This window comes from Trematomus bernacchii, unplaced genomic scaffold, assembly GCF_902827165.1.
Source record: "Trematomus bernacchii unplaced genomic scaffold, fTreBer1.1, whole genome shotgun sequence".
Lineage (NCBI taxonomy): Eukaryota > Metazoa > Chordata > Actinopteri > Perciformes > Nototheniidae > Trematomus > Trematomus bernacchii.
Genome location: NW_022987735.1, coordinates 23,908 through 34,041, shown reverse-complemented (window position 1 = coordinate 34,041; position 10,134 = coordinate 23,908). Strand labels below are relative to the sequence as shown.

Sequence of the window (10,134 nt, the reverse complement as noted above, 5' to 3'; positions counted from 1 at the left end):
GACACACCGGGGACACATATTTATGTATAAAAGACATCAAAAAGTGCATTTTGCATGATAGGTCCCCTTTAAGTAAAGTCCTCTGTAGATTGATCAACTTGCATTTTGGGAAATGTAGGATCCTGTGTTTTTCGAGTACGACCGGTTTGACACTATGAACCAAAAGTCAGAATAAGTTGGACATTTAAAAATAATGATGACTTTGCAAGAAATGATGCAATAATGCATCACCAACTAAAATTACTTTGTTTAAGAAGCTGTAGAACACATAGCAGGAAATAAAATAAGTTACTTGTAGGAGATAATGACAACAAAGTATTTATGTTAAAAAATTAAATGGTTTCAAGAACAAAAACATTCTAAGTCTGATTATCTGATTAAAATATATGTATTGTAATATAATAATATAAGATAGATAGATTGAAATAAATGTTCTTTTGACACTGACAGTCACTCAAAATGTATTTGTCTGGAAAAGGAGAGCCACATACTTTAAGGCTTAATTGGTTTCTCTTTTATGCAAGACAGGCCACTGGATGATGCCACAGTCTGAAAGCAAGAACATTTTTCAAATGTGCTTCTTATTTAATGCTAACCTTTAAATTCCATGACCCTAAAAGTCAAAGCACAACATTTGAATGGAGCTGTTATAGTCACAAATCTTACTTCATATTTCCAGGCAACATGCTGTAAGCAAGAACAGAGTCTCTTTGAAAGATAAAACGTATTTGAGATTATGAAAGATTAACCTCGCTCTAACTCACACGAAACAATAGCATTTATCCAAGTCACATGTCTAGACCACCACAAATACAGGAATGCTGTGGGGGGAGAAGGGAACTAAGACAATACCACATTTAGCCATTATTTGTTGCACCTAATGCTTACCCTTTATTTTTGTACTCTTTAAGTACATTTTGTCACAACACGTTGGTACCATTGTATATGAATGCTGGACTGTGATGGGGTATTTTTTAGTAGTGCTTTAGTTCAAAATCAAAATATCTTAACAGTAGGCTACTTGCTCCCCCATTCAATGTGGATTGTCCCTTTAAGACAAGCACTACCAGGAGGTGGAGCGGGATTCAAACATGAAGTCCCGCCTCCTGCAGCTCGACATAGGCGGAAACAGAAACTACAAAACAATCTTAACAAAATGGGAGCTTCGTTGGACACCCCAGCGAAGTGTCCCCTGTGCAACGAGCTGACCCGGGAACCCGTTACTTTGAAATGTAACCACCAGTTCTGCCCGCGGTGCATCGGAGACTTGTGGAGTGTAACCCCGACCGGACCGTACCACTGTCCGAAGTGGAGGTGCACAACTGTGTACCAGACTCTGCCGTTTGATGGCAAACTGCTGCCCGGCAACTACCGCTGGGCTCAGCCTCGCAACACTGCAGGTACCGTTGAAACTATGGCAACTATGGTTGTTAACGGGTGGTTAGAATAAAGGATAATTAAGTAGCGAATGCAGCAGTTAAAGCTAGCTAACTTAGCTAACGTGAGAGGTCTCCCTCCCATGTGTTACATAAACGTAAGGCAACGTAAGATAACTCAAACTGGCATGTCCCTGTTGAACAGACTAGCTACGTTACTTTTAGTTTTGAATAGCTTTTTTGTTTAAGTGCTTGCCAAAAGCTAAACAACTATTCATTAATTTGGCACGCTAATATATTATTTTCTTTAGCCTACTTCCTTACCGGAAATGCCAATCCCACAACATCCTCAACGTTTTGTAAATAAAATTGCTTATTTTTTATGCATTCACTCCTGTGTGATTTCATGGTGGCAATGTCGTGTTTGTTACAGGGGTCAGAGGCTAAATCTTATCTCTCTAAAGTGTATAGTTCTCATTAGCAAATAGATAGTGAGGGTAAAGGTCTGATACAAACATGTCTGAGGTGTTCATGTGGAGTGATTCAGTTTTCCTGTGTTTTTAGCATAAAATGGCTTGTTTTTTCTTTCTTATTCACCTCTTTCGAATTAAATATTTGTATTCTACGGCTTATGACTAATGCTTAACTGACAGTCATTTCAAGTTATACCAGTTTAAAGGTTACACCAATCCGAAATCCATGATAAGTATCCATGTTGATTAGAGATGTCCCGAACCGATCACGTGATCGGGGATCGGAGCCGATCACGTGATTTTCAAAAGATCGGAATCGGGAGAAAAAAATCGGGGATCGGGAATTTTTTTTTTTTATATAAAATATTTTTATTTTATTTAATGTTACAAAACAAAAATGACCATGTTCACGTCTTAAAGTCATCCTGAGGCCTTAGTTTTGGTTTAAAATTACACAACATCATGTATGTGTTACTTCTTTTGGGCTTGTTTTCAAAGACCTGGTTGCTTATTTCTCTCAAATCTGGCAACAGAGTGGGCAGGGCGCAGTGTCTAATAGTAGCAGTAAGCTAACAAGAGGCTACGTTCAGCTGGTGCCTCGGGAGTCGGGACAGAGAAAATGTCAGGAGTTTGGAAGTATTATAAAATTGAAAGCGAAGGCAGTGTAACAGCCAGATGCAATGTTTGCAAGGCGGAGGTTCCGCGTGGTGGAAAGAACAGAGCTACGTTCAACACGACCAATCTAATACAAACACCAACAACAACACGACTAGTACACAGCGGCCACTCAGGTAACGGCACTGAAACAACCGACACTTTCAGAGACTTTTAAAAGGAAAGAGAAACTGCCCCAGAACAGTGAAAAGGCCAAGATAGCTGAATTCATCGCGTTGGATGACCAGCCGTTATCTGTTACCTTTTTTTTCTCTTAATGCATTGCTTAAAGATCGGATCGGGAAAAATCGGTATCGGCAGATTGTCAAAATCAAATGATCGGAATCGGATCGGGAGCAAAAAAAGGTCATCGGGACATCCCTAATGTTGATACTGACCTTTATTAAGTGTATCAGGTACTGTACCAGCCATGCCATTACCTAACCACAGTAAATACAGTTTCTTATGTATCAGTTTCATGTTAGTCAGTTATCGCAGACCGTAGACTTCGACTGACAGCTTTACAAAGTGAGCTTACAAGGCGGCATAGTAACAAACAAAAGAATAACAAAAGAGAATTGAGTTAGATGATAACTACTCAGATTGAATAAAGTGGAACTGCTCAGTAGGCAGTGTGAGTTATGCTGGGCAGAAGGCAGCATGCAGATGTTTTTGTTCAGTAATACTTAGTCAACCCTCCTAACAAATATTTCTTTGTTTGTATTCTATTTTTTTTTTAAAGGCACTTCGAGAACTGCTGAACAAAATACAAATGACAATTTGCGGAGGCCCTCACTCACCAGCAGACTTCTTGGGAAGAGAAAAGCGAGCACACCTGTATCAGAGCAACCTGAAACAAAGCGATCAACTGTGGCGTCTCCACTTGAGCAGTCCAGCGACCCAGAGACTCCCAGCACTTCCTTCTCAGATAAACCTGCACAGTTGACCAGTAGGGAGATATCCAAGAAAGCAGTGCAACCAGAATCCACACAGTCTGATTGTGGTAAAGGCGCATCCTCCGGTGACAATTCTGACAGCAACTCAGTACTTTCACGTGATGTGCCATATGATGACATCTCAACCCAGCAGAACCAGCATAAATCAGAAGAAGTCATCTCAATAGATGACTCTGACACCTCCAACGAAGTAGATATATGTGATCCACCCACTATTGCAACCCCCAAGATAGGCGCATATGCCACAATTCATGCATCGCCAAAGAAACCTGCCATGTCTGCCAACTCTGATTCCTTCCCTGGGGTCTCCACTCCAGGTAAGTCTCCTGTACACAACGTCAGCAGGCCTCCCCTGATATCCACCAAACCTCCTGCTGTTGCTCCAGTATCCCCATATCGTACTGGGTACTCCCCGGAGTCTGAGGGCAAACATGCCAGCCCTGTGCCCTGCCATTACTGCCCTAAAATGAGGCACCAGCCCGCTGTAAAGACCTGTCTGGTGTGCGGAGCTTCCATGTGTACAGAGCATCTGCGTCCCCACCTGGACTCTCCTGTCTTCCAGAATCACACCCTGGTTCCCCCCATGGAGGATTTCTCCCCCTGGAGGTGCCAGGAGCATCAGGAGATAAACCGTATATACTGTCGGCAGTGTGGAGTGTGTGTGTGCACGGTGTGTACAGTCATAGGCTCCCACCGTGACCACGTCTGCATCAGCATCAGGGAGGCAGAGAGAGAGCTCAGGGTAAGTGGTCTCTATACAACACCATATAAACAGTACATGTTGTTAAAGTTAAGTTAGTTGTCATAAAAGCAATAGCAATAAATGTTTTTTGTTTTTTTTATCTCTGTGCAACAGGGAAATCTAAAAGACGAAATAAAACACCTGCAGGAGGCTGAACAAGAAGTGAAGAACAATGCGACCGATCTCACACAGAAGAAAGAGACCTTCAGAGTAAGATATTTAGTTCTAAAGGTCTCACTTAATCATGTGTGCTTTCTAAAGCTGGGCTCAGACAACAGGAGTCTCACAATCCTAACCTAAACCTAAAACCGGGTTGCATGACCAGGGAATATTGCAAATTCACAGATCCTCTCTCCAATCTCAAACATGCACTCAGATTTGAAAATAATGGTTTATCACATACTTCAGGATATTATTAAGATTATTGTGCTCGAGAAACAATGCATTGCCTTACAAAAAAACGATCATGTCATGTGTACCATGCCCACGATTTCCTTTCACCTGTCCTTCTAATATTGTCAATGTTCAAGTTAGGGCTGTGCAATTAATCATATTTTAATCTCGATTACGATTTTGGCTTGCAACGATTACGAAAACAACGTAATCGAAATAAAACGATTATTTTTATATAAAATAAATTTTTTTTATTTTTTTTGGTTTTTCAGTTGAATTATACTTAAAGTTCAGAGTAATCAACTGTTAAAAACATACTGTTCACATTTTTGTTTCAATAAATGGATGTTTTCAAAGTAAATGGATAATCGTTTTTAATAATCGTGATATCAATTATTGACCAAAATAATCGTGATTAGGATTTTTGCCATAAGCGCACAGCCCTAGTTCAAGTAGAGAAAGTAAAATGTGTACATTTAATATCATTTACTTTTAGGTTGATATATTGCGATCTCATGCTCATTATTGAAGTGTGTTTTGATTTGAGGAAATAGTTACTTTAGAAAACAAATCTGTTGATTGCATTGTAGACAAAAAAATGGACATTCCGAGACATCTAACTCCAATGAGAAGATATAAAGGAATTAACAATTTCATTATTTGACTTTGGTTGTCGTTGTGTGTCCAGGTGGTTTTAAGCAAGGCTCGAGCGGGGGTGCAGCAGCAGTACGGAGCCATCAGAGAGGCGCTGGAGCAAGAGGAGCAGTCAGCTCTCCAGTGTGTGTCAAAGGAGGAGAAAAGGGTTCTGGGAGGACTAGAGGAGAAACTCAGTCACCTCCAGAGCTCCCTGCAGTCCATCCAGCAAGGCCTCCACAGCCTGGAGGAGCTGGCGGACGCCAAGGGAGACCAGCGCATTCAGGACCAGGTCTTCATCATGGTGAGTTGGATGTTTTTCATTTCATTTAATCGTTTATTTGAACAGGGACAATGCAGATTAATGAACACTTTAGACAAATAATGCTTCAAGTGTAAATATGCCGGATTTGAGCTTTGAGCTAATTTCCATCCGTAGTCCCTCACATACAACATATAAGAACATGACATTTGTAAAAATAGCAAAAAATAAATACATGATATGCAAAAAGAGCAAGAGCAGCATATACAAGTATTTACCACATGGCAGTACGCTATAGCAGCAACGACATATTAAGTGCAAGAGAAGATACAAGAGATGCATAAAGTGCAAGAGGAGATACCCCTGTGTTAAAGTGCATTTAGCGGTGATTGCACGTCTGGTTGTTTCTCAACCATTCTTTGAGTTGACCTTTGAAGCTAGAGTGGGACAATCCCGTATCTCAGTTGGGAGGCTATTCCAGAATGAGCTGCCTTTTAATGGAAAGTACATTTTGTCCAAAAGTGGTCCGTCTACGGTGGACTTCACAGTCTCCTCTGGTTTCTGACCTAGTGCAGCGTCCAGTGTGTTTTTTGTGGATGAATTCCCCTAAGGGAGGGGGGGCCATTCCATGTAAACATTTATCAAAAAAAAACATACTTTTAAAATACTTAAAATGGTCAAAACTCAAGAAATTGTGTTTTTCAAGGATGGTACAGTGGTGGTATGAATAAGGCTTTCTGTCAAACACCTTGATAGCTCTCTTGTAGGTAAGGCAAGGCAAGGCAAGGCAAGTTTATTTATATAGCACCTTTCAACACAAGGCAATTCAAAGTGCTTTACAAAAAAGCACAGTACAGCTGTTCTATTGGTTTAAGGGTTGTGGCACAAGCAAACGACCAGTTTGTAAAACAGTATTCAATATGGGATAGAATCATACAGTGGAGGTGTGACTTTGCAGCATTGACAGTTAAGAAAGGTCTGATTTGGTTACAAATGTTGCAAGTTGAATTTAATGGTATTTGATACTTTCTTAATATGTTTCTTAAAAGTCAAGTTCAAGTCCATTATGACTCCAAGATTCTTGAAGTGGGAGACTAGTTCTAATTCTGCTCCGTTTAAAAACACATTGGATCCATCGATTTTGACTGGTCGTTTACTGAACATCATGCATACTGTTCTTTTTTGCATGTTAGGAGAAAGACATGTTTGTTGGTTGGTTAAATATAAGATCTAATGCTGCCTTATGAACATTAACTCACTGAAATGTCTTTTTTTTCTTTTTCACACGACAGGAATACAGCAAGATAGCCCACCTGTAAGTGTTTCCTCCTTACTTTTCATTGGTTTCATTTACAGAAAATGTATAATGTCAAAATGTGCTACCAAAAGAATATAGCTTAAGTAGATAAACTGTTTGAAAATGTTATTAAAAACGTAAAGGGTAGATTTAATTACAAGTAAATATGTAATGATCATAAAGATGTATTTCTTAAATCTTTAGCAACATAAAACAAAACTATCTGCATTGCCGGGTAAAAAAAGAGGTGAGGGAAAATCCCTTTTTAATAATTACGTTTCTGTATGAAAGTGTGCCAATACATGTAGATAAGTTGATGAACAAGCCATTTATTCCAATATTACTATTTTTACTGCTGAATATTCACTACAGAATGATTTTAGCTCATTTGCAAATGTGTCTTCTTTTTTTTTTATACTCATCTTTAAATGACTTGTATTTGCCCTTTACAATTGCTGCTGTTCACTTAATTGTTTCAATTTATCTTTTAATTTAGAATGATGTAATCATGTTCCAATGCCTCTGAGTGGTCATCAAGGCCTAATGAAGTTTAAAAGTCTTAAATCTTCATGCTCTCAACCCCCACTGCTTTTCCTCAACAGGGCTGCTAACATGGGGAGCTGTGTGGGACAGTTGGAGAGTCCAGAGGAGGTGGATCAGGCCCGAATGGCATGCCTGCAGAGGTGGACCGAGAAACGCTTGGAAGAAGTCATCATCACTGTGCCAGGCGAATACGGAGACCTGTACAGACTGCTCTGTAAGTCAAGTGTTTTTTTCTTTTGATATATTTAGGGTGCATTCACACCTAATAGTCCGCTTCTCTGGTGTGCACCAGACCACAGTTTGTTACATTGTTTCATTTTTCAGAAGGTTCGGTTTGCGTTCACACAGGCAAAATTCAAAAGGACTATAAACTTTAAACACAAGTCATGTGCTCGGAAATGCTGTTCAACAATTGGTCAGACATTAAGGGGGTAAAAACGCAAATCCCGGCAATTTCTACCAGAGCCTCCGCCATGGAGCATCGGCAGGTTATTTTCATGCTGTTGTTAATCTGGAGAGCATATCAACAGCAACGGCGCATATGATTATATAATCAGACAACGTGCGATACAAAACATTATAACACATATAATGAGAGACGTTCTGCAGTATGGAGGGGGTTTGGCAGGTGGCTCTGACTTTTATGTATAGTTTTTAGTTTGATAGTTGTTTTTTACTTTACACGACACTGTTCAACACTTCATTCTGCTTCACTCTTTCGCTAAAGATTTTGAAGACACCCGCGTTCTTGTGACACGTAAATACTACGCTTCCTATGTTTTGGTGCGGACTGCGTTCACACCAGCGATGAACCGCTCCAGAGTTCACTAGCAAGCGGTCCGAGACCACCTATTTTAGCGGACCAGAGTCCGGTTGTTTAGTTCACTTCAGAGGTCTCGTATTGTGTTCACACCGACCCAAATGAACCGCGGCTAAACGCACCAGGGTTCGATTCAACTGGACTATAAACGGCTGGTGTGAACGCACCCTTACTTTCTGATGAATCACATCTAAATAAACCAAAATGACTAGATACATCCTGTAGGCCCAAAGGTGGCATATTCAATTTTCTTATCTGAAATGTCCTTTCCTGTTCACAGATGGCACCGTCCCTATCTTGAATGCAGAAACAGCCCACCCCAAGCTGCAGCTGTCTGATAACAACAAGAGGGTGACATACAGCGAAGCCCAGCAGGCCTACACGGAGCACGAGGCTCGCTTCAGCTCCTTCCCACAGGTCCTGGCCTCCTCTGTCCTGGGGGGGGGTCGCTGGTACTGGGAGGTGAATGTTCCTGTGGATGAGGGCCGCTGGAAGGTGGGGCTGAGTGAGGCTCAGATAGAGAGGAAGGGCCAAAAGGACAACTCTCGTCTGGGCTTCAACACGTACTCCTGGTGCCTGGCCTGTGACAGGAGGAAGGTGGAAGCTCTGCACAACAAGGTGGCTGTTCCTCTGGACGCAGACGGGCTGCAGAGGGTGGGAGTGTTCCTCGACTTTGAGGAGGGGATTTTATCATTCTTCAATGTGACACCAGGGGGCAGTCTCACTCTGATGCATTCCTACAAGCACAGGTTTACTGATCCTCTCTTCCCAGCTTTGTCTGTGTCTAAAACCCACCTATCTATCTGTGATCTGTTCCAGTCATAAACCACATGTCAGTTGTGCTTAAAATGTACAGAATACATTATAGCAATGTGCCTTTTTTAAATGTGTGAAAACCACTGTTTTAAAACGGGGATCAAAGCTACACTGCATAACGCTCAAATTTTGCAAAATCCTCAAATGGGATTTTATATACATTTATATCATGATAGTACTGGAAGTATTACATACCAGGAATACCATTCACTATACCACACACATACAACATTCAAAACTGGCAGCATTTTTTTATAACTTGATTTTTATCTTCATGCTTTTGCTTTTAGATTTGAGAAAACAAACGGATACATTGATCCGATAATGTTTCCATGTTTTCCTTGTCTTTTTACAGTAATAAAAGTTTTAAAAGCAAAGTCAAACCTGCATTGTGTCTCGTCTTTATATCTTTTAAATAGAAACACAGGTGTGTGAGTGGGTGGGTGGTGTGTTTCCCTCCCAACAGGTGACAGTTGGTGTTCTAACTTTGACCTCTCACTGCCCCCGCCGCACTTTACCCACAACAAACACTGCCTTTGGCTTAAACTCCTTTACAGTCTCACATATTGCTTCAGTTGTTCAATTGCTCTCTTCCTTCCAATCTCCGGGATCATTTATTCTGACTGGAGGTCTGTGCGGTTGACGTCACAGAGGGATCAAAGTGGTGTTTACATAAACTTCTGGATGATTGGTAGAGCAGTAGCATGCCAGTCGGGCATGGACAGCTGGCCCTCAATCAAGGTTTATACAAACTTGCTGAGTAGCTGGAAAAACTCACGATCGACAGAAGTAAATGTAGTATAACTGAAAAGGACTGATTGAACTGGAGCTCGGGGGTAGGACAAGGTATAATCAAACACCTGTAATTATCTTTTCAAAGTTTAATAAGTAATTTCACCAAAATGTCTGCTTCCTCTTAACATACTTTAATTTGGCATAGATGTTGACCGTTCAGAGTTGAATCCACGCAGGTGCACCAGTCAGCCATGGCAACAATTTCACACAGTTACATGATCCAAAGGTAGTCAAATATCCTCAGTGGGTTTTCTCTCTTTTTCCCTGCCAGCTGGTGCATGAAGGCACAATATGAGACATGTCTGAGAGGGAGAGAGGAGAGGAGAGGGAGGGACTCGGAATCATTAAATTCTCCTCTCCCTGTCAATCCAACG

The 10,134-nt window shown here is 41.0% G+C and overlaps 1 protein-coding gene across 1 annotated transcript; it reads left to right on the top strand.

Annotated features, from left to right (window-relative positions):
• The first annotated feature begins 1,114 nt into the window (after positions 1-1,114).
• On the top strand, positions 1,115-9,348 carry si:dkey-29p10.4 (E3 ubiquitin/ISG15 ligase TRIM25). The gene is made up of 7 exons (XM_034146028.1): positions 1,115-1,400; positions 3,246-4,201; positions 4,316-4,411; positions 5,283-5,531; positions 6,782-6,804; positions 7,389-7,543; positions 8,430-9,348. Exons 1-7 carry the CDS (start codon positions 1,157-1,159, stop codon positions 8,972-8,974), a joined length of 2,268 nt encoding a protein of 755 aa, XP_034001919.1. The 5' UTR covers positions 1,115-1,156; the 3' UTR covers positions 8,975-9,348.
• Positions 9,349-10,134: the final 786 nt, after the last annotated feature.